Here is a 24,794-nt window from a genome sequence, read left to right on the forward strand (position 1 = left end):
CCATGACAGTGTTCCTTATTTTGCTCCCCAGACAGCGTTCCTTAGAGACTGGCTTGACTGGAAGCAGGATAACCCCCGCAACATCTTTTCTTTTTAAACGTGTTTGTCCCATTCCTGGTCTATCATTACACAATCAGGTAGCTGGATCAGCAATATTTACATACCCTTGCTCCTGCTAGCTTCAGCAATGTCAATTAATGTGCAGCAAGCTAAGGTAAGAACTCTGCCTTTAGGGGAAAAGAATTTTCTTGTAATCAGAATTGTGCCTTGGAGCCCCATTTCACAACCTGCATTGGCTGTCAAAGAGGCAAGAGTGAACCCCATGGGACCATCAGCCTTTAGAGAATAGCCCCAAATTGCAAATCCCTCCCCCCTGCAGCTACCCAGGCTTCTCTGGGCAGTGCTTGGGCACAGGAGCTCCACCTCTCCTCTAAGCAAAGAACCAGAAGGATGGGAGTTAGGATTCCAAAATCCCCTTTTCTGTATGATGATTGAACAACTGACCAAATACTAAAGCATCTGAGCAGACTCCCAGCTTTCCAGTGGCAGAGGAGGAAGACTTCAGTTCAGACACTTACTTTTTCTTGTCTTTGTCCTTCTTCAGTGGCTGCTGTGACGTAGCCTGCAAGGATTGGGACTGCAAGGTTTCCACTGCGACTTTCCGCCTGTTGAAGGCATTCATCTCTTCCTCCAGCTCCCTCCTTTTCTCCTCCACCTTCCTTTTCTCTTCCTGGTGTATCCTTTTTAAGTGCTCAAACTTCTCATGCAGCTGGTAGGAGACAGACTCAGCATTGCATTCAGCTCATTCTGGCTGTTCTAACCCTGCCCCAGGAGCCCTCTCACACCCCCCACACAAATCCCCACCACAGGGACCAATCTGAGGGTAGAATACAGCACCCAAAAGTGCCCACCAAAAGCAGGGAAGACACAATAAATTTAGTTCTGCCTGACACCACACAGCAAACCAGAGGCAGCATGAGCCATGGAGATGAGCACAGGGGATTTTGGCTCAGCCTGCATCCCTGCATGGGGGATGGGGACACTACAGGAGTTTTTTGGACTAGTAGGAACTATTAGGAACTTTTGTTCCTCGCTAGTTCTGAGGATGGTCCATTTAATTCCTCCCCAGTCACAGCTACTTCCTGAGGCCTTACACTGGGGACTCTGCCAGACTCACTTTGACTGGAGACCCCAGCCTGGCTGCTCCCTTTACTCTGCTGTCCAGTGAACCACAAGTGGGAAGTCTCTATGACAAGGATGCTCACCTAAACTTCCTGCCACTTGCTTTCACTCCCCAGAAAGCAGCCATATTTCCATGTGGCACAGTGTGCTGGTTTTGCATTGACTGACATTTGGGGAAGAAGTAAAAAACCAGCCATGGAAGTGATCTCTGAGAGAATCTGCTGGGAGCTTCCTCTGTGCCTGGAAAAATCCAATAGCTGGCTAGTTCTGAGAGTTGACAACTTGTTGAGCCATTCAGAAGTAAGGTCTGCCTCTGTGAGATCCACATTTTAGAAACAACAAGCCTGGGAAATCTCTCTTTTCTTCTGGCCTCGAAAGGTAGCAGAGCTCTGGTGGGGCTGGCACGGGTCCCCCACAGCCTGGGGAGGGGCTGGGCTGGACCCCAGTGGCTGGGGACAGGAGGCTGGGGGACCCCAGCCCCAGGCTGGTCCTGGCCAAAGCTGCTAACATCTTGCCCACACTAAACCTCCCTTGCCCTTGGCCTGTGCAGAGCCAGGGTCTGCTGGGCCCTGGCCAAGCCCCCCACCTCCCTCTCAGTGGCTGCTGGGACAAGGCAGGGGCCCAGCATGGCCTGAATTCCAACACTGTGACTGTTTGGCCACTGCCCACGACCATCTCCAGGCCTGGGTGAGATATTAAACCTTTCACTACACAGATGAGACCTGCAGACCTTGTTCCTCTTTCCAGGGAGAGAAAAGGAGTGACGACACGTAGAAAACCAACATGAAGACACCAAGGTCAGTAAAGAAAGAGTCAAGCCTTGGATGGAAGGAGAATGAGGAGATGCCCCAATGGTGCTGAAAGTTCTTTTGGTAGGGCCATGGAGATGGACAATGATATACTGAAATATCTCCTTTAATTCATGAGAGAGTATTGGGGGGATGAAGTGTTTAAACTAGATGTGAGCAGAGGCATCCATTGATGAAGCCAAGCAGATGTTTGAGTAGCTGTGATCCCATGAGAAGTTTGAACAAAGAGAGAGAGATGAGAGTGATGAAGACCCTTTGCCCCAGGAGAAAAGAAAACCTCTATTCCCAGAGATGAAGAGGATCACAGGGACACATGAAGAAAACCTTTGCCTGTGAACAACTTATCCTTAAAATAATACCTGACTCATCCTTAAAATAATAGCCCATGGACACATCTCTAGGAGGGCTGTGAAAATGGGAGGAATTTCATGACTGCAGATCTTTTCCTGGGCAGCTGCTATTTGTGGAAATGAAAAGCCAAGAGAGAACTGTTTCCTGTGGAGAAGTCTCCATAGCATGGCAAGAGGAAAATCCTCTCCCTACAAGAACTGATGAAAGACTATTGCACAGTTGGTAGCTGATTTAACATCCCAAGGTTTATCTCTACATTGTCAGATGGTAAAGAAGTTAGGCAGGGGGAAGAAAAGTGTTCTGAAGGTTTTATTCTGATTCTCCTTATTCTTTTAGTTCTATTAATAAAGTTTCTTTATACCTTTTAAGTTTTGAGCCTGTTTTGCCCTTCTCCTAATCCATATCTCACAGCAAGAAATGAGTAAGTGCACCAGTGATTTTGGCCAGCACTGAAATCCACATTATTTGGTGCACTGGCCAGGAAACAAAAAAATTAGCAAATCTAAACTTCTAAACACAGGACAAGGAAGAGTAATTTCTGAGGCACCTAAACCAGTGATGTGTTTGTGCTTTGGCTGGTGAGGTTTGCTGGAATGTGCTTTCCAGGATTCATGCATTGCTCAGACAGAGATTCCCTGTTGGCTGTGGTTTGGGTTCCTTGCAAATTTTTGGCACACCCACCTCTCTCTCCTTCTCCTTCAGCTCTGCCTCTGTCTCCTTGACTTTGTTAACAAACATTTGTCTCATTTCTTCCTCTTTCCTCTGGAGCTCACCCAAGAACTCTTTCCTTTTGGTCTCGTATGTTTCTTGGAGGCTGGGAAAGAAAGCAAATGAAATCCAGACTCTCTGAACACTGATGACTTAGGGATGAGGAAATGCATGCCTGTCTGTGTTGTTTAGAAAAACAGGCAGGAAAGGAACATCCAAATCTGCTGCAAAGTTTAAACCCAGTGCTGGTACTTTCCAGCCCAGCACTGTGGATTTCATCTACAAACCTCCCACTTTTTGAGGCAGTCAGTACCAAACTCTCACTCTAAATGGATGCTAGATGTGAAGGCCACTCACCTGAAGGGCTGGTTGTCTGGATCTGTGTCCTTGAAACCCATCTCCTCCAGTTTGCACCTGCGGTAGAGCTCGTAGTGGCGGGTGTGGGTCTGCTCCCGCAGATCCTCCATGTTGACCCGAATCAGCATTTCCCGCAGCTTCACAAAGTCACAGTGACTTTCATTCTCCACTGACACAAGTGAAGGGACAAGTCAGCAAACTACAGTGTGGTGGGGGAACACAAGGGCACATGTGATTGACTCCAGATACTTGCATCCTGAGGAGCCTGTTGCTCTGCTCAGGGCACAACACAACCCCTGGATGTGGACGCAGGGTTTTCTGTTGACCTCCCTACCTGTAGGTAGGAATGGCAATTCAAAGGAAAGACTAGCCAATCCACAAAAGGCTGCAAGGGATATGCCTGCACTGCTTATCACAGGGAACCTTCATGCAGAGGTGCTGGTGCAGGGCAGAGCTGGGGAGGTGTCAAGGTTTGCCTGAGCACACACAGGGACATTTGGGGTGGGCTTGCAGCCCCTCACCTTGCACCACTCCCCACGGGTACTGCCGAGCTCGCACCAGCTTGTTCCCAACTTTCACCTCCTCTGTGCTGCCAACCACAGCGAAGGGCAGATGAGCCTGAAACAGAGCCAAGGGCAGGGACTCAGTGCATGGGGTAATCCCTCAGAGATCAGCCTGACCCTTAGCTCCTCCTCACTCAGGCACAGGAGCTGCTTCCATGAGTTTTCTTTGAACCTACCAATTTCTGACACTTGGAGCAATCTCTACTACAAACTGGGATATTACTACAGAGAGTGGTGTCAGGCCACACCACAGCTTACCAGCAATGCTGTCTGAGCTGCAGCAGCTGAAGGAACACTGTAGGAACACCATGATCATTACTGCTCTGCTCTATCCCTCTGTCAGGCTGCACACACCAGGAGCAGGGCACGCCCTGCCTTGCCAAAAGCACAGGCAGGGACATCCACAAAAAGGCCCTGACACAGCAGTGAGTGTGTAAGCACTGCAAGGGACACATGCAGGATACAACATGTACTCACTGCTCTCTAAGTCTGCAAAGCATCAGGCATAGGGGGGAAACAGGACAGGCTCCTGGGGATTGCAAGGAAGGAGCCACAGAGTGGGTGCTTCAGTAGAGTGAGGCTGACAAATTCCTTCATTTTTAAAAAGAAATGGATCCAGAAGTGTGGAACTCGTAGAGAAGTGGCCAAATATATTTTCAATGGAGGAAGGAAGGGAAAAATAAAAAAGCCAAGCAAGCATGACTCCCGTTTCTCTCCCCAGTACACACAGCTTGCAATTATTTAAGTAAGAGCAAATCCTCCAAATTTTTCATTATTTCAGCAAAAAAGAACTATTACAGTGAAAACATGTATCTAATCCACCCAGAAACCAACTGGTGACTGAATTAAGAGAAAAAAAAAAGGTGGGGGAAGGGTGAAAAAAAGGACAAAGCATTTAATCATAAACAGTTATGCAGGAAAACATTAATTTTGATTAAAAAGCTGCTTTTGATTTATAAAATTAACATGGAAACATTTCAGTTGTTTCTACTGCCATAGCTGCACTCTAATTTGGAAGACAGGAAGCTTGAAAGTGTTTTTCCATGTGCTTCAGGCAGGTCTGAATTAAATCTCTGAATTTCAAAAAAGAGAAAATAGAGATTAAAAATTTTTTCTTCTTTACTTTAAACTGAGTTTTCTATGGTCAGCCTCCTTAAGTCACAAGACCAATGTAAATCTTAACTGTCACATTTTATTCAAAGTTTCTTCTTCCTCAATTGCAAAGTAGCCTAAGAACAGAAGACAGAATTAATTCTGAGGAAAGTATTTTTCAAAAATTCATACAAGAAATTCTAGAGCTAAGTTTTTCCAGAGAGCCTCCAGATTAAACATGAGCCACATTTTAATTAATTCTGTATGCAACAGCCTTTGGTATCTGTGAGACCCACAGCTTGACTTTCCAATAGATTCAGTATCTGGACATTTCCAATGAAACTTGCCCTTCAAATGAGTTTTTGTGCAGCAATTTAATTTGTCACAACTTTCAGCAGCAATGGAACTGGCAGCATTACCCACATTCATCACAGAGTTGATCTCAGCCACCGCCTCGTCATCCGTGGGGAACTGATAGATCTGCACTCCATTGCTGACCAGCTCGCTCATGATCTTGATCTTGAACTTGTGCAGCTCACTCTTGGAGATGGTGTCTGCTTTGGCAATAATTGGGATGATGTTCACCTAGAGCAGAAGGGCGGAAGGAAGGACGAACACCCAGGTGAGCAGCAGCTGGGTGAGCAGCTGTATCGATCTGGGGGTGACCCAGATCCTGCCCCACTGGCTGTTTTACATCTCCTAAAATCACCTTGGAGCTCTGTTTACACTGGAGCTGCAGCCCAGCTCAGCTGAACACTATAGAGGGAAGAGTTTTCCAGGACTCACTTGACTAGACTTGGCAAGACTTCAGATAAACCACATACCCTGCATTAAGTACACAGGGAGCAAAGCAAAGCCCCTGCTCTCGCCTGGGTTTTCTTACACACGTGAGGGAGGCAGGCACAGTGTAGCTGTCACATCTGAGCTGTCACACATCCACTCTGGCTGTGCTAATAGCATGTTTTATAAGACATGCATAAAGATGAAACATGCATTGAGCTGATGTGAAGCCTTCCCATGCTCAAAGAGCAAGGATTCCTCAGATGCTCTCACAGCAGCTGATGATCCTCTCCAAGGACCCCATGAGCTTCTTGGTGAGGATCACAACTTGGGTGTGCCATACGGACTATATGGAGAAAGGTGTGTGGTGCATACAGCAGACAGATTTATTTTCGTGCTGTTCTTGCTCAACTTTGGTTTCACATCAGCCAGCAGTCACTATACCCCATACAACTTCATCCACCTGGGCTTCAAAGCCACCCACAAGCCGCACAGTGGGGAGGTCTCCCTGTCCAGTACCCACCAAGATCAAAAGTAAACAAGGGCCACATCCCACATCCATCAGGAATGATGGGGTTCATTATGGCCTCATGCTTAAGAGAGCTACAGTGGGGCTTGATCTGTCACAGGAACCTGTGCTAGATAATGCTGTCGTGCCCAGAAAAGCCAATTGTGATACTGCAAATCACTGCTAAAACAAACAGCAGAACTCGTCTGTCTGAAAAGCAGCCAAATTCATAGCAGTGAAACACAAGAATTTAGACAAATAAGGGGAAAGTCTGATTTGCCATCTAGCATTTCCCAACAGCCAATGCTTTTTGTCCTACAGAGCTGAAATTCATTGCAACCAGTTTGTCTCCAGTGGGTGCCCATTAAAATAAATGGCTTTGCTTTCCCAGCACAAGTTCTTTGTAGCTCAGTGTTTTTCCCACACTTCTTGGGCTCCTCTGGCACCACCACTCCCCTATCTCTGTTTAGTGGTTTAGCACTCACTACACATAAGAGCATTTACTTACTCCGAATGAAAATAGCCTAAATTTGCTCATTGCAAATGTATCTGAAAGAATAAATTCCTCTTTTTCTCAGCCACTGACCAAGACTCTTTCACCAAGGACCACAGCCTCCTGCAGAAAAAGGCCTGCTGCTCATTCCACTGCTCAGCAGGTCAACTGCTCAAAGGTAAAAGAGCCATGACCACAGCCGAGTGTCTCCCTGACCTGCTACGAGCTGAGGCAGCTTGGATTCACCATCTCCCACAGAAAAAGGGTCAGCTCAGGGGCTCACAACCCTTTTCAATCAGCCCAAGCAATTTCCCCTTCTTTTTCCAAGGGGCACCAGTTCAGCCCTGCTTACAGCAATGCAGGAGGTGCAGAGCCTGGAGCCTGGTGTGACTTTCTAGCAGCAGAGGAGACAGGCTCTGTGGTCACCACCATGGTCTCAGCACTATTCACAGAAAGTGCAAACCAAGGCTGGTTTGAGTGCCCTCAACCAGATTTCCTGTACTTTGAAAAGCAACTCCTGCTGACACACAGTTCACAACACAAAGGGGTTTTACAAGTTGTGTTTCCAATAATCAATAGCCACATCAATACTGGGGAGGCATGGATATGGCATTTGAGTGTAGGCCTAAGTCTAGAATGGGTTTAGTTCCTTCACAATACAGAGAAAGGATGGAACTGTTTGGAAACAATAAACCAATGAGACATGAGATGCTACTGGACTGCATGTATAATTCTACCTCCCCAAAGCACCTTTCACACATCCACCTCCATGCAAAGGCCAAGTCTGTGGCACTGAGATTAGTGACAAACTGATATATATCTAGCTAGAGAAGAAAAGTCACCTCCTGAACAGGTTTTAAAACCCCCAGTAAAAGGAAGGAGTGCCAGAACTACATGAGAGTTCTCTGTCCACTCTTTTTACACAAATAATCTTGGGTTAAAGGCAAAATCCTAGAGCAACATTCTTGTATCTAATGGTGGAAGAACAAATTAGATGTCTCTATTTAAAGGTCTAGTAATAAAATCATGCAGTTGACTACTGGCATGTCACCCTACTGAATGTGACAGGGTGCAGTGTCCCCTTGCCTGTCAGTCCATGTGCTGGAGGGCTTTGCTGGAGCTGGAATTATGACCAGAAGAAGTCTGTGCTTCAGACAGGACAGGAAACTCCCATGCACACAGACAAAAATGCACCTCCTTCTCAAGTCTTTCTGACCACTGTTCCCTCTCATCTCCAAAAATAAAACTTACAAGAACTTGTCATTTGGTAGAAAATAATTTTGTTGATGCAGTAAGACTGCAAACCTCTGTCCTGTGAAATACAGCTGAATTTTTCCCCATCTCCAATCTGTTCCTGAATGCAAGTGGCAGTGAAGCCAACAGGCAAATCCTACTTTGGAAGTCAAAGAGCTGAGGCACAGGCTGCCTGAAGCATCCCCACCTGCCTAGGATGTATCATCTCAGAAGCCAGGCAGCTAGCCACAGTTCAAACAGCACATGCTGACTGAAAACCATCCAGGGACAAGCAGTGAGCCTCTGGACCCTTATGGATGCACACACTGTGCCACAATTTCCTATGACAGGGCTTGGTTTTAATTCAATAAATCATCTTCTCATCTCATACAAATGCACTATTATTTATCTAATTCTTTTCCCAGGTTAAACCCAGTGGAAAGCCTACAGCTGTCAGGCCCTATGTGCTTCCCACTAGCAGCCAGCCAGCCAAATTCTACCTACAACCACTTCTGAAGACTCTTCTGCTCTCTGGCTGTAACTAAATACCCCAGATAACAGCTGGCCATGAGCTCAGCCAAACAGATATTGTCTTACAGTACAATGGAAGATTTTGTTTACAAAACAGCTTTACCCAGAGGGGGATCTCACAAATTTTACACTAAAAGCAAGACTGGTTATTGAAATTGTCACAGACAATCAAAAGGATCACACATCATGCCACTTGTGGGCTAAAGCAAAGGTAGAACTGAGCCACAGTCCTACAAACTCCCTGTTAAACCAGTCCCAGAGGCTGAGCCAGCACAGAGCAAAGCATTGCCTCTGGTGTACCTTCCATCTCCACAGGCTCCATTCTTCAACCAGAGAACTGTAAAACAAAGGCCACACACAGCTCTCCAAGAAGAGCAGCAGGTTCAGCACACAGCAGCAGACATCAGCCAGTAAATGTCACCTCTGCTCCCATCTGGAGAGGGCAGAACTGCCTGGGCTTTGCTGACACCCTGCCTCACTCTGCCCACACACCAATCCCCAGCACAAATGGCTCATTTGTAGTGGGAAAGGGGCACAGCACTGCCATGCACAAACCTTCAGGGAGTGCCTGGAAATCACTCTGATGGGTGCTGGGATTATACTGGTGCAGAAATGCAACATAAATCCCTGATGCCCAGAAAATATCAATGGCCTCCAGTTGCTTATTCATGTCCATGTGCCCACTTGTGTGAGGCCACCACAGCATGAAATGCAGAATGTTCTCATGCTGTGGCAAGAAGGGGAATGCAAACAAGGCATAAAATTACTCCAGAGAGGGCTATTAAAGTGGAAGTTTGGAAATAGAAAAAGTTTGCCTGTGCACAAAGTTTTCATCTGTGCACAGAATTTATTTTGGTACCACCAAAGGACCACATTAAAGGCAACCACAGGGAGATGTGAAAAGTAGGGAATGAAAAGGAAAGGAGAGAAATGCTTTGTGGGACCACCAGCACCAAGGGGAATAGTGCAAAAGCTTTCCTCCAAAAATATTTCTGGGAATATGTAATGCTGGCACAGTACCAAGAGACAAAAGTTTATTAAGGGAAAGTTTTTGGATTCCTGATGAAGTCAGTGTAACAGCCACTAAAGCTACAAACAGCCTACTCCAATGAGAAGCCAGTGCTTGCTCTGGACTGGGGCCAAGGAAAAGCAGGCCATGAGCCCTAGGTGGTGAGGGCAAGCAGCAGGGACTGCATGAAGGGAACTCAACCCACCAGGAAAAATCCAACAGAGCTGCACGTGAACAATGGCCAGAGAAGAGACCTTTGAAGCCTCCTGCAGCTCCTTGGAAACCAGCTGGAACACCCAAAACTATGTCAGAAACTTGCTCCCAGCTGCAGGAATATAAGCAAGTAATTGGTTAGGTAACACCCTGCCCCCTAAGGGGGGGTTCTCTAATTAAGCCCCTGTAGAAACACAAAGAAAATGCACAAAGAAAACACCCCTGTAGACCCTCTCTTGACCCACTTCTAGGATTCCTACGACCTTCAAAATTCCTCATCATATCTATACTTTAAGGAGTTACTGTGATCTCCTATCCAAATCACTTGGCACTGCCAGCAGTGACAGCTCACACACTCCCTGTGCACCAGCACACACAGCCAATGCTTCTCCTCAGCACTGACTACCACCTTAGGACAGCTACAGTTTTGGTGGCTCTCAAACCCTCTGTCCCTGCTGACAGGTCACAACAGCAAAGGGGACTCCACAATTTAACTGCTAAAGCTGTAAAGCATCATCACCTGAAAACCCAACAGAGCTGCAGCTGATGACATTGATAAATATCAGCTAATCTGGGTGAGATTCTTATAGTAGAGGGATACTCTGGGATTTACACAACCAACTGGAAAATGGGCTTTTCCTGACATTCTTCAGGAAAGTAAGTGAGAAAACAAGCACAGGACCTCAGCAACCATCAGACCAGACAAAGTTTTACCAGAGTCCTAAGAATGGCTCAGCTGCTATGCAAGAAGGAGTCCAGCACTTGCATAGAAGGAACAAAACCTTCCACATGACAATCAGTACCTACAGAAGCATTCCAGAAAGAGGGGCCATAGTCTCCAACCCCTACCTTGCTATCCAGCTTCTTCATTGTCACCAGGTCCAAGGACTTGAGCGAGTGCCCGGTGGGGGTGATGAAGTAGAGGCAGACATGAATCCTTGTGTCATGGTAGTTGAAGAGAGACCGGCGGATTTTCAGCTCCTCTTGCAGATAGTTTTCAAACTGCGTATCAATGTACTCTACGATTGGTCTGTAACTAAAACCATCCCATTAGCAAACCAGCTACTGGAGCACAAATCTTAACCGTCTAAAGGCTGAAGGAATTCTCCTACACATGATTCCATGGTATCACTTATAAACAAGTTCTAAGACTCAAACACTTTAGCTTTACAATTTAGCTTTTACACACAGACCTTATAAACCAAAGGTTGTGGAGATTCTTGAGGCTGCACTGCAAAGTCTAAGGACAGTGGAGCACAGAAAGATGATTACTTCGCCATATCAAACTTCTCCCAGATTTCAGGGCTCATGCACCTTAGTGTAGCAATGCAACATGACCAAGGAGGCACCCTGAAATCCCAGAAAGCCTTTACCTGAGGCTTGAACAAGATGTCTGTATAGTTAAATGAGACAAGTTCAGAACAGATAATTCCTGACCCTGCTTTGAGGAGAGCTGGTTAACAACTCATGCTCCTGTAAGATAGCAATCCCTTCTGGAAAGACCTGTGACCTCTCTTTTTGGCTGTTCACCCATTTCCCTCTACCCTTTGTCCCCAGAACCAGCACCACTACAGGCAGTGACTCCTTTAACAGAGACAGACACTTCTGCAGCACTGCAAAAGGAACAGCAGGCTGTTGATGTCTAAGCATGAGGCAAGCCCAGAAATGCCGAGCAGATGGCACAAGACCTGCCTTTCGTCTTTATTTATCTGATCCCCAAATCCAACCGCATCCACAATGGTCAGCTTCAGATGGACATTGCTCTCCTGCAGGTCATAGGTGCGTGGTTGTAAGCGAACCACGCTCTCATAGTGACTGGCTTCCTCTGTCTCAAATGTGGTGTTGAAGAGGGTGTTCATCAGCGTGGATTTCCCAATGCCCGTCTCACCTAGGGAGGACAAACCATCAGCTCACTGCAGCATGAGTTTGCCACAGGTACTTCAAAGCACATTAATTAGAGAACCAAATTACACTGTGGAAGGACACCACAAATTGGTTGTGGACAGACAGGTGTCTGCCTTCTTGAAGGCCTCCCATGCTTAATGCAAACAACATAGAGCACTTGGGTCTTGTCTCCCACTATCACACAAAACACATCAGCACAGCAAACAACACTATTTTGCTTTCTATGATCCCGATCTTGCTTAGGATTTTGCACTAGAGAAGCTGTGGAGTGGACAATTTTAGTAGCTATTGAAGGATACCTGGGATGCATCACAAAAACCTCTATCCCAGAATATTTGGCTGACAAGGTGTTTGTGAGCCAAAAGGCTTTGAATTGCTGTTCCTGATAACAAAACAAGGTCGGTATTTTCCAGATTGGCCTAGAAGGGGCTGAGTCCATGGGCCAAAGGAAAGGTTCTCTTCATCTACCTCTGAGATCATCTCTGGGAATAGAGGTCTTCTTCTCTCCCCAGGGGCAGAGGGTCTTCTCTCTCATACCTCTCTCTCTGTTCAAGCTTCTCATGGGATCACAGCTACTTCAACATCTGCTCTGCTCCTGTCTACAGTTTGAACACTTCATCCCCCCACACTTTTTATTAAAGGGGATATTCTAGTGTATCATAGTTCATCTCCATGGCCTTACCAAAAGAACATTCAGCCCAATACTAAGGCATCTCCTCATTCTCCTTCCATCTGGGACTTGACTCCTTCTTTACTGACCTTGATGTCTGTCTCCACGTCTGTGTGTCTTCAATCTGTCCTTTTCTCTCACATGAGAAAGGATCAATGTTTTGGAAGTTGCATCTGTGCAGTGAGAGTTAAAGTAACTCAGATGTAAACCAGCCCATGGTGTATCTGACTGTATCTACCTAGACATCATATCCAGCAAAAGCTGCTTATGCCAGCCACCCCAGTTTGCATATGGAAATACTTATCTTACTATATACAGACTTCCATTGATCCTTCTGTTGTGGTTTAACATAGCTTGGTTTTTACTAAAAGAGAAAATCCATCAGTTACGGAAGTGGTTCCCTGTAATGACCTTGGCAGCTTCCTTTGGACCTGACAGAACAAATCAATTGGCTGGTTTGAATATTGACAACCTGTTAAACCACTTAAAAGAACTTAAAACATCTGTGGAAAACACATTTCAACCCGAACCATCCCCGGGAATGGCTCTTGTTTCTGGCTTTTGAACAGGTACGTGGGCGCTGGCCGGGCCCGGCCCCGCTCCACAGCCTGACCCGTGGGCCTGGCGGGGCCGGGCCCGGCCTCTGCTGCAGCCCCGGCCGGGCCGGGTTCCCCCACTCCCCCAGCACAGCCAGGCCGGCTGCAGCTCGGCTGAAATTCTGACACTGCTGAGTTTCACCACAAACCACCGGGCAGGGGAAGGGAAGGGAAGCCATCAGCTTGTGGTGTGCTGCTGCTGAGTCCCAGGCTGGCTGCTGAGATCCCAGCTGCCTCCCAGCAGCGCGGTCACCGTAAACAGCTCCAGCCGCCGTCCGGCAGAGATCACCTGGACATCAGCGTGCCCGGGGAAGATATTAATTCTTTCACTGCACAGATGAAACCTGAAAACATCAATCCTCTCTCGAGTGAGAAAAAAAGGAAGAGTGAAGACACATAGAGAGTACAACATGGGACATGAAGGTCAGTGAAGAAGGAGTCAAATCCCAGATGGGAGGAGAACGAGGAGATGCCTTAGTCTTGGTCTGAAATTTTCTTGTGAGGCTATGGTGAAGATATAATTGATACATCAGACTCTTTTCCCTGTAATAGAATTCCTCCTTCATAGAATGCATTGGGAGTATGTAGTGTTCTAACCACAGCCATGAACAGAGGCACTAGTGCTGAAGTGAGATGCCATTGAAGTGTCTGTGATCCAGTGAGAACTTCCAACAGAGAGAAATGAGAGAGAGGGAGGAGAAACCTTGCCCAGGAACAGAAGAAGAAAAAAGAAAAAGAAAACCTCTGTTTTCCAGAGATGGATGGAGAGAACTTTTGCTTTCATGCTAGAACAGCTCATCCTTAAAATAGTACCCCATAAAGTTGACATGGCCCAGGAAAACAGCTTTGGGAAAGCTGTAACTCATGGGAGGAACTTTCACATTGTGAACAGGTTTTCCTTTCCCAGGCAGCTGAGTCGCTGTGACATTGAAGCCATTAGAGAACTCTTTCTCGTGGAGAGGTCTCCATGGCATGGCAAGAGAGACTCCTCTCTTTAAGAGAACTGAAGAAAGACTTATTTTAGAGGTGGTAAACTGACTGAAAGTCCCAGGTTTTGTCTCTTTACATTGTCAGTGGGAAAGAAAAGAGGGTGTGGGGGGACAAGAAGTGTTCTGAAGGTTTATTCTGATTTCTTTTTTTTTTTAATTCTGTTAATCAAGTTTTCTTTATACCCGTTAAAGTTTGAGTCTGCTTTGCTCTCCTCCTAATCCTATCTTGCAACACAAAATGAGTAAATAATTCTAGTGGGTGCATGGGCATTTGGCCAGCATTAGACCCACTACTACTGTAAAACTATTGGAGCAGAGATGATGAGCAATACCCCACTGATTACAGAAACTCTCCTGGTTTCACTCAATGTGTTTTTTAAGAACTCAGCATTTCTGACTTGTTTAAGTCACTGCCAGGGCTTGTGGCATAGCAGGGCATCCAAGAAATCCTGGTCCCAACCTCCCCCCATGCCTGTTTGCAGAGGATGTGCTCACCCACACAGAGGATGTTGAAGCTGAAGCCTTGTGTGACAGACTTGCTGACCAGCTGATCGGGGAGGCTGTCGAAGCCCACATGGCCTCCCAGGGAAAGGTTCCTCTTCTCTTCATTCTGGCAGGGAGAAGAAGCCAGATTAGATTAGCAAACTGCACTGAGATCACAAATCAGATTGATGAGACCAAGATCACTCACCCTCCTGAGCACTGCAAAGCCCAACGGTGCCCTCAAGAGCTTGTATTTTGGCACACCACAGCACAAACCCCACAACAGCCACCAACAACAGGAAAGAGGGTGTGAAATATTGATCTTCATGGGGAATTGGGAGAACTAAGCTACCAGGCTCCAAAGTAAAGAAAACACTACTGTGAGCTTCAACTACATCCAGCTGGGAGAGATTAGCAAGGGGAAACACATCACGGTGTTTTAGCATTCATTTCTCTTAGACTTTTTTTGTATTTTATTTTCTTAAACCCTCCAGCAGTGAATTCAGCTTGACAGACTCTGCATTTTTCCCTGAGTACTTGTCTTTCCCTCTTTGCTATTGCAACAAGCAGAGAGGTTTGCTCACTCAGGCTCTAGGGGTGCCGGTGGCACAGGCAGGGCAAGGAACCCTCTTGCTTTGCCATCTGTGACTGTACAGTTTTCCACCATTCCTCTGCTGTTCCTGTTCCTGCCTCCCCCGTGTGCACTTTGCTCTCCCTTCTGTTTCCTCCCTCCCCCAGAAAAGCTGATCACCTGTAGAGGCTTTGCTTAGGAACTAAGACAACAAAATCCAAGGAGACAGCAGCTCTGTGACCTGTGCTATACAGAAAGCAGCTATAAAGTCCAGCAAACAGGAGCTGACAGAAGGATAATTTCTTGTGGCTAAAACCAGGAAAGTTTGGAATTTCAACAGATGCACACCTCTCTGCACCACTAAGCAATGATGTCTGAACCCAGACCACCATCCCTGGTGCCCCTCAGGCACTATTCCCCACCCACAGAAAAGCAAGGAGATAAAACTTCAGAGAATAAATCATGATTCATTCACCATCACAATTTGGTAAATGATTGCTTTTCCTAATCAACAGCACACAGAGAAGATGGGAATGGAAAAAAACGTCCGCCTTTGGTTTGGTTTTGGTTCTTCTGCCTGCTCCTGACAATTGGAATTTAATGTCCCAGCATTAAGACTGAGAGACAAGAGCATTCCTGAGAAGAGCCTGAGGTGCCTGTCAAGCTTAAATGAAGTCAAGAGGAAAATAAATGATGCAATAATTGCTCTGTGCAATTGCGTATTGCTCTGTATCTGCAATAAGATTGCTAAACAAAACACAAACCTTTGTTCAACTGCATCTTGAGTCAAAGTCTCCTTTAGCTCTGCCTTTGGTAGAACAAATATTCTCAGCCTTGTAAAATAAACCATTTAAATCACAAGAACAACTTGTGAACAGCTGAAATAACTTCCACAAACAATAACAAAAAAACCTTCTGGCTGTTCTGCTTAGCATTTTTACCCACTTTCAGATGATTTTAGCCCAATGCTCTGCCAAGGGACTCCCTGGACAAAACCACAACTGAATCATAGCTGGGCTCCTGTGATCCATCCTATTCTGTCCAATCAGGATCAATCACACTCACTAACTTAATAGAAAGAGCAATCATTTAAAGTTTCCATGTGTAACTGATGTCAACAATTATTGTATTGAGATGGCCAGAGTTTAGGTGAATTAAAAATAAAAACAGCCCCCAAGACAGGGAGATCTCCAGGTTTAATTTTCTTACATTCATCTGTCAGCATAGAGAGATGCTACTACTCAGACCTCAGGATACAGGGTGTTTTAAAAGTGAATCTGTGCTGTTCCAGTCAGCCAGATGCTGAGCTGTGGATCTCACATGGGGTGGTACAACCACACTGGGAAGGGGAACGTGGGACATGTGTGTGCTGGGTAAAGACTCAGTTATTAGGTCTGGTTTTCCCCTTGAGGAAGGGGCTCTCACTGTCACCCTGAAAATGAAGCTTTCTGATCTTGTTTTCATAGTTGTAGCCACTTTCTCAGGAAAGTAACTATAAACATAGATGTTTATGCATTCCTTCTAAGAAACGTCTTTTGATGGACATTTCGCATGACCAGTGTACTTGGGAAAGTGGTAACTTAATTATCCAATCCCTGGTCCCTGGTCATTGTCAAGAATCTATAAATACTGGAATCAAGAAATAAAGTCATGGGTTTTTGTTCTAACACTGAAGGTAGTAGTGTGAATTATTTTGTGTCCTTTAGCGACAGTCACAAGGTGCAGGAAGCCATCGCAGGCACCAGTTGAGCTCAGAGGGCTTCCTCAGGCTCTCAGCCCAATCTCTCAGCCCCCACTTCTCATCTTCCCCGTGTCCCTCTGAGCCACCACTTTACAGAGCTTAAAATGCCAGTTCCCACCACTGCAATGCGGTGACAGCCAAGCAAGCTGTTCCCACAGAAAATCACCGAGTTTGACTTTTACACTTTATGTCTTTTCATTTTAAATAATAAACAAAAACAAGCAAACAAAACCACAAACCAGAAGCCTGGAATGACATTTTGGATGGGAAATAAATAAAGGCTGCCGATGGCTATGATTAGGCTGAAAGTGCCTGAGGCTGGGAGGAGGTTTCCAGGCAACAGGCAGCACCACTGCTGGAGATTTTAAAATAGGCTCCAGTTCAGCAAAGCTGCATTTAAATGGGCTCCAGCCAGGCAAGGCTGTATTGAGAACTCAGTCATATCTTGGCTGCAGGAAACACAAATGCATCCACACAGGGCTTTTTCTCTTGTTTTTTTTGGCACTCAGTCACTGTTCACTACAGGACAGGAATACACCTACTCAGAGCTGCTCGCTGTCTCTCAAAGAGCTAAACCAACCAGCCAAACTTCAGTGGAATAATTTTTGCCAGTGACCTTGAAATGCAGTTTCTGTAAGCAGCAGAAATAACCTGGTTCAAGTTCAAGGCACTGCTGAGACTGAAGCCAAAAATCATTTGCTGTGCTTGCAGTGTGTTCAGCTATAATTCAGCTCCAAAAGGATTTTGCTGTGTTAGGATAAACAATGGCAACAGTTCCTGGGAAGAAATAAGACTAGGAGAATGAAGAAAGAGGGGAAAAAGTTTTCACTGTTTTATTCTTTCCCTCCAATCCATTGTGCTTGGAAACCTGACAGTCTTGTGAATACAGCCAGCACTGCTCACTTGTGGAGTCTGGTGTGTGGACCTGTGCTGGAGAGGAACTTGCCCACATGCTGATGAGCAACACCAAATGACCAGCCCTTTCAGCCAGCTCCCACGTGCCAGGGTAGCTCAAGGACAGCTTGAAACAGTTCACCTGCTAGTGAACACAAGGTCACACTCCAAACAGAACCCCTTCCAGCAGAAGCAGCCAGCCTGCCAAACTCAGCATGAATAATCAATCCAGAACACAAATGCTGCAATAAATGAGGGCAGCAGTAATGCAGCAAGGTGGGGGGGGGGGGGGGGGGGGGGGGGGGGTTGTGTGTTTGTGTTTTTGTTTGTTTTAAACAAAACCTAAGGATTTCAGTAGAACTTCCACCATACTTTGTGCCAGCAATGAGACTGCCTTGCAGGATAGGAACTGGGCAGGTCATACTGCAGAGCCAGATGGGAGCAGTCACTGCAAGAGCCAAGCAGGAGCACAGCCCTGCCCTTTCCAGTTGCACTGGTCCTTGCAACACTCCTACCCTTCACAGTATTCACTGTCAACCAGGTCACTTCTATCTCACAGCCTGTAGAGACAATTCTACTGCTTCTTACCAGGCAGGACCCCGTCCTGGGGCTGCAAATAACCACAAGGCAGCCAGCCCTTCTTGAAGCCCATTTCATCATTACACAACATGATAATTAAGAGTCTGCAATAGCTCCAGGTAGGAACTCTCACCTCAAATAGCCACTGCAGCCCTGAACACCTCTTCTTGGGACATTAATAACATCCTATGATGGGGCAGTTACCAGGGTTTTACTTGCAGTCTTTGAAGCTCTTCAAAGATTTCTATGCTTTCAGTTGATTTTCAGGCTTGAAGCAGAGAGCCAAGGGGATAAATCATATTTTGAATCTGAAATTTTGTGGGAAATGAAAGATTCACCATGAGGTCAGAGCAGAATTTATGTATTTTCAAATCCAAAGTCCTTTAAATATTTTCACAAATGTTCTGTCCAGGCAACAGACACAGAAATGGCATCTGGAAGCATGGCCCCGGGAACAACAGCCATCCCAGAGGGACATCAATCTTAAGCTCTAATTTGACAGCAACATGACAGAACCTTTTTTTTCACATGTAGCAGAAAGACAGACATGTCCTTGGTAGCACAGATGGACACATTTAGCTGAGCACAACAAGAACTGAAACAAAACCTCCAACCATAGTGCTTCAAATTTGCAGCAATGCACCATGCACCTCAGCTCCTGAACACACCCTGCTGGCTGCTGAGGAGGCATTTGGGATGCACAATGGCACACCAGCCCATTCTTGTGGCCACATCAGCACAGAGCTGACCAGGGAACCAAGAACTAGGCTTCAAATCCACATTGGCTTCTAAGCTCATCCCCAGCAGCGTCGCAAAGGCTATGCCCGGTGGCAGAAAGATGGAGCAGTATTGCTGTGGGCAGCTGGCCACAGACTACACTCCTGCAGATAATATGATATTTGGCTCTTTACTGCATGTAAAACAAGGAAAAGTAGCAGAGAAACACCGAGAGACCAAATCCAGATCCCCATAAGAGGGTCCACACAGCATCACATACTAATTAGGTTCCTCTGCATAGACAGTGCTAAAGAAACCTGTGAGAAGTGCACCGGCTACAGCTTCAAATGGTGTGCCTATGATTCTTCAAAAAATAAAAACCTGATCAGTTTCTCTTCAAGCCTTACCTCCAAATCAGCATCAGTTTTACTCTGTGTCATTACATTTTTCAGCAGCTTGTTCCAGGAAAAGTGGTTTTACCACTGCCTGCACAATGCGGGGGAATGTCAGCAGTGGGACCAGCTCCATGTTCAGCTAGCTGCCCCTCAGCTACGGAGTATTCCTAGCTGTGGCTCCTGGTACAGGGTGGAGCAGCTTACTCCTTTTAGATGTGCTGCCCCTGATTCCTTTGCTTTCACCAGGAGCACTATAAATAGACTGGACCTTGTATAGAGAAGATAATTCTGATATCAGTTGGTTAAAAGAAAAAATAAATCTCTAGAAGTATCATATTTCAATTAAGCTCACCACAAAATTCTCCTTAGTGACATATGCTCGTGTTTCCAACCCTCAGGCTTTTTTCCCTGAATGATGCAGGTGAAAGCATATGGGTAAACAGAAGTGTAATTGAATGCCACAATCATAAATGGTGATACTTATTTTTAAGAACCTTGCATGATGAGACTTGTAATGTAAACCCTGGGCCCTGCTTCATCAGCATACAAGCAACTGGTGAATAAAACCAAGAGGGAAAACAAAATATCACATGGTTTAGCTGATAAACAGTGATGACTCCTGGATGTATACCCTGAGGGACAGCACAGAACTTTTCTGTATCTGAGCTGCCCTTTCCCATTTCTACAGCCCAACAAAACATACATGAGAAAGATGAACAGCTGACATTTTTCCAAGCCAAGTCCTAGAGGGAAAGAAGGGAGGTATTAAGTTTTCTTTCCTTTGTGCTACATTAATAGGGCTTACACTTGAGCAGTGACCTTCAACCCAAAGGTGTCTGCTGTTCCCAAATGCTCCCTCCAGTACCTCTGCACCACCAGCTTGAGACGGGTGGCCAGGCTGCAGCTCTCCACATGCCAGCCCCACACAGGGAGAAGCTTGTGTCTTCTAAGAGCTCACTAGGCATCTGTATTTCAGGTCCTTCTCTTTCCAGAGTTTTCCCATTTACATTTTGCACACACACACACTTAGAAAACGCAAAGAGGCAACAACACAACGCATCTGCATGGCACTTTTCCACAGCACTTCAATTCCCACTACTGAGGCACACTTTTGTTTCTAAATTCCTCAATCCTGGATGTCACCTTGACCTTACACCATGACAAATCCTCCAGTGCTTTGCAGCCTGGGTTCAGGCACAATCTGTCACACTGATGCCTTGCAGCAGGTCTGTGGCACTGGCTATTCCCAGGGGAACATTGCTTTGCCCTGCAGGGAACACATGGACATGGAGCGCCAGGCACACAGCAAAGTGCAGCGCACACGCACATCCTCTCCCTTCTGATTTACAGTCAAATCAAAACAAAAAGAAAAAGAAGTGCTAGCAGATTGCAGATTCCTGACCAGACTGACTCAGAGAGCAGCAGGAGGAAGAGCAGGGAAGGCTCTCCAAATCCTGCCCCACATGGCCACGATGCTGCTGCAGAGCTTTTGTGGCAGGATGGATGCTGCTCCAAGGGGCTGGCCCGGCACCTGGCACAGCTGGGGACTACTGCTGGGCACAAAACAATGACTTCACCCTCCTGATGCTCTATCCACAATCCACAACAGTGTGTGCAACACAGAGATTAATACACACACCAGTGGAGTTTGTAGGACGCTATTCCCTTGTATCCTGCATGGAAAGACATGAACTCGGGAAATCATTCCATCCTGATGCAAGGAGTCTCATTTTGCAACTGAGCAGAGAAAGGACTGAGTGATATTTGGCAGCTTATCCAATCCAAGCAGAGCAAGCTGATCCCAGGTACGGGCTTGTGCACTGGTACCGCAGCACCTGCAGTGCCAGCCGCAGGCACTGCCTGGCCCCTCTCAGGCCGGGCACTTCGAGCAGCAATTCCACAAATCACAAAACAGAGAGGGGCTGCTTCAGGGTCCAGCACATGTAGGTCCCTAGCCCAACCCCACAACTTCCCCTAAATGCCCACCGCTGCAAGATTCCTTACAAAGGCACATAACATAATTTCACAAGTACACTGAGTCATGGAGCAGTTGAGTACTTGCCTAGAGACCTTTGGGCAAACAGTGGCAGAAGCCAAATTCAGCTTCTTTGTTCATTAGGCACTCCCTGGAGCTTGGCCCAGCTTCTGGATCAATGCAGAAAAATTTGACAAATTAACTCTCTCAGGAGAATCTCTCCATCTCTGGATGCTGGCTCAATAAATGCCACTTGACATTTGCAAAGCGACAGCACTGAGTACAGACTCATGTTTCCTTGAAGAAAATAATCTCTTTTGCCTAGCTCAGAGCTGAGGGGCAGTTAACAGCACCACCACACCTCATGTAGAAAAAACACCTCTGTGGTGTGAGCAACATTCAAAACAGTCACTAACACACATGCAAATATTACCTGCCTTGTACTCACACCCTAATGACTATTATATGTATAACAGCATCAGTGAATGAGATTGGCTTTACAGCCTATTAAGCAGAAGGAGATGGTCCAAGAGTGGTAATGAGACCAGATTTGAGAGTGAGAGAGTTCTAAGCATATTAAGTCTTAACAGAGGGCTCAACAGAGGTGGAGTAGGCATGACCTTGTGGGTGCCTTTGGCACTGGAGACAAAATGAAGCACACTCAGCTGGGGCTGGCCAGTGGAGCTCTCAGCACCTCTTAGGCTAAAATTGTCACATCTAAATGGCACCTAATTTCAAGGAGATTTGCAAAGTGCAAGCACACACGAAGTTCTGAATATTTTCAGTTAATGTTAAGCATGGGCTTATAATATCAGATCCCCATCATGGAGCACTGAGTAACAAGCTGGGAAAAGAAGAAAGGAAGAAAAAACAAGCTCACAGATGTGAAGTTTCTGCTGATTTACCACTTGTCTTACCATACCAATAATAGAAGATGAAAAGCTTCATCTTCTCTGCTGCCTCCTCCTCCTGCCCACTCTCTGGGGGTAGTACATGGTCAGTAAACCAGGATGTACCTGAGACAGTGAGCCTTCTATGCCTGTGCAGGGAGGACAACTGTTGTTTTTCCCTGTTGTAGCAACCCTACAGTGCTGTAAAAGGCAACAATACAGTGGAGTCTCCCCAAAAACCTCACACTAAACCAACACAATTCCCAGTGATGGGGGAATCCCAGTGATTCCCCGCCCACCCCCTCACCCCCCTTGTTCAACCACTCTTCTAAGAATGCCAAGAATTTTTCCCAGACACTCAAACCTTTATTCATATCCCTCCTGGCTCCCAGTTGCATTCCAGGCAGGCAAAAACGTCACTGAAGAAACCACATATGGAGTCACCACCAAGACATGAGAAGTAAAAATCAGAGCCACTTTATATTACAGAAGCAAGAGCAAGAGCTGTGGTTCTTGCCTTTAACTTTTGGGCACATTTTTAAGAGCTATCCATGAACCTTAAGACCAGCAAGTGACCAGTGGGTGCATTGTGAAGTGCAATGCTCAGCACCTACAGAAAACAAGTATTTCAATAAATTGCTGGTCCAGCGCCAATGTTTCACAATGTCCCATATGCTCCAGGGCAGTCCTGGGGAAGCAAAGGCTCTGCTGCACACCAGTGAAACCCACTGCTGAACACACACTGCAGCCTCCTCTGGTAAGAAAGTGGGTAGGGATTTAAGTGAGAAAGCCAAGCTCCTTTGAAGGGAGGAACTCCTTAGGCAAACTCCTTAATTGCTTTCCTGTATCCAAGGTACTGGTGCCAAAACGCATCAGGATTCCTGCGACACACCTTGTGCTGTATCCCAGCAACCAGCCGGATGCCAGGCACTCCCAGCAGCCAGCCAGGAGCAGGGACCTGCACACTCCACGTGTTCCCCTTCTGCACCAGCCTGCTCCCTGCAACACTTGTGAGCACACAGCTGAACTGAGCTCATTGCCTTCAGCTTCACCTCAGCCCAGCAGCCTTTCTTCCTTCAAAAAAACACAACAAACCACTGAACACAAAGTAAAAATCCTACACACATCTATAGAATCAAATGACACAGGCTTAAAACATCAGTTTTTCCTGATGCTGAAAGCCAAGTCTCAAGGGAGAGTAAAGCTCCTCATCTTCTTATACCACACACATCCAAGATGATGCATTCACAACCTGTGAATGCAACATCAGTTTTAATTTTCTGCAAACAAACAGACTGTTCATGGTTTAAATTCCTCTCTTTTTTACACCACAAGCAAAATTTCCACATGCCTATTTTTCTTAAACTGCTATTCAGTGATTTCCCCATAACAATTATAAAGGCTAATTAATTAATTGTGAGGTCTTTCTTAATCAAGAGAGGATTAAACGGGCATTTTGTCTCTATCACCAAGTCCTGGATGAGAGTTTACAATGGAGCAAAGCAGGATTTACCAGGCATTATGTATACAGTGTTTTGCAAACGTGAAAGCTGCCTTTTAGGATAAGGAAAGTTGGTTAAAAGAGAGAAAGCTGTGGAACCAAAAATGAAAGACATTTCCTCCAAAATGACCTTAAAGGATGAGAAAGTTCAGCTTCTCAGCAGCCTGAGAATTCCATCCCCCAAAAGCTATTCAAAACCAAGCAAAGTCCAAAACACAAATAAAACCTATTAAACAGACTGGAAAAAAAAATATCCTGAAATACAGACAAACATTGCCACCCAACACTGCCCTAGTCAGTTTCTTTTTAAAATAATTTATTCAGAAGCTGCTGAGGCTTTCCATTTAATGGACTTCCCAATTAACCCTGTCAAGAGCCTAATCTTAGCACCTTATCTAGCACAGACTTTCCCCAAGTTCACCCAAGGCAGCAATGCATTCCCAGTTTACACTCAGCTGGCTCTGAGCTGAGGAATCTCTTTGGTTTCCCAGCATCCTTCCATGAGGAAGAGGAGACACTTGGCAAACACAAGTGGCTATGGGACAAAGCCAGGAGATAAACTGAGTGCCTACCCTTAAGGACTGGAATGAAAAAGGTTTGGAGCAGTTTAAAATAAGTGTTGAAGAGGGGAAAAAAGATCTGGATCCCCATCACACCAAACAAGCTGGACAGCAGTCACCAAGATTATTTATTTTAGTTACCACTTAAAATATACATGGCTATTTCCCACATACCTTTCCAGAATTTATTGCCCAATTACAATATATGCTATTATCCAGTATGTTTTTAGAAAAGGGAACAGAGATATAACGGGAACCCAAGAGCTTTTGGTCACCACTGTATGCTTTTTCCCATTTTATGCAACCACCCCACAGCACCTCCACAAACAGATCTTCCAGCTACTGCACATCTTCTTGGAATAATGCCTGGAAGATACTAGACAGAGAATATCCCACAATATACCACACTAACTCAGATCCTCTGAGGGCTAAACCAGAGTCATCATACTAATAAGCTGACTGCTATATATTCTATTAACACATGCCTCCAGAAAGCCTC

At 45.9% G+C, this 24,794-nt stretch overlaps 1 protein-coding gene across 3 annotated transcripts in view; it reads right to left on the reverse strand.

Moving 5' to 3' along the window:
• The window catches only part of SEPTIN8 (septin 8), a 43,437-nt gene that overhangs the window by 12,045 nt on the left and 6,598 nt on the right, over positions 1 to 24,794 (reverse strand). For 2 of the 3 annotated variants that reach the window (XM_015641950.3, XM_015641951.3), the window contains exons 2-9: positions 14,485 to 14,599; positions 11,522 to 11,717; positions 10,679 to 10,865; positions 5,486 to 5,647; positions 3,929 to 4,025; positions 3,408 to 3,576; positions 3,024 to 3,156; positions 579 to 769 (exon numbers count right to left, since the gene is read on the reverse strand). In XM_015641950.3, the coding sequence (XP_015497436.1) occupies positions 579 to 769; positions 3,024 to 3,156; positions 3,408 to 3,576; positions 3,929 to 4,025; positions 5,486 to 5,647; positions 10,679 to 10,865; positions 11,522 to 11,717; positions 14,485 to 14,599 (1,250 nt within the window). Of the gene's footprint in view, positions 1 to 574; positions 770 to 3,023; positions 3,157 to 3,407; positions 3,577 to 3,928; positions 4,026 to 5,485; positions 5,648 to 10,678; positions 10,866 to 11,521; positions 11,718 to 14,484; positions 14,600 to 24,794 lie in introns of those variants that run through there. The other variant, XM_015641952.3, reaches the window with a different exon arrangement.

Source organism: Parus major, chromosome 13 (genome assembly GCF_001522545.3).
Source record: "Parus major isolate Abel chromosome 13, Parus_major1.1, whole genome shotgun sequence".
In the NCBI taxonomy this organism is placed as follows: Eukaryota; Metazoa; Chordata; class Aves; order Passeriformes; family Paridae; genus Parus; species Parus major.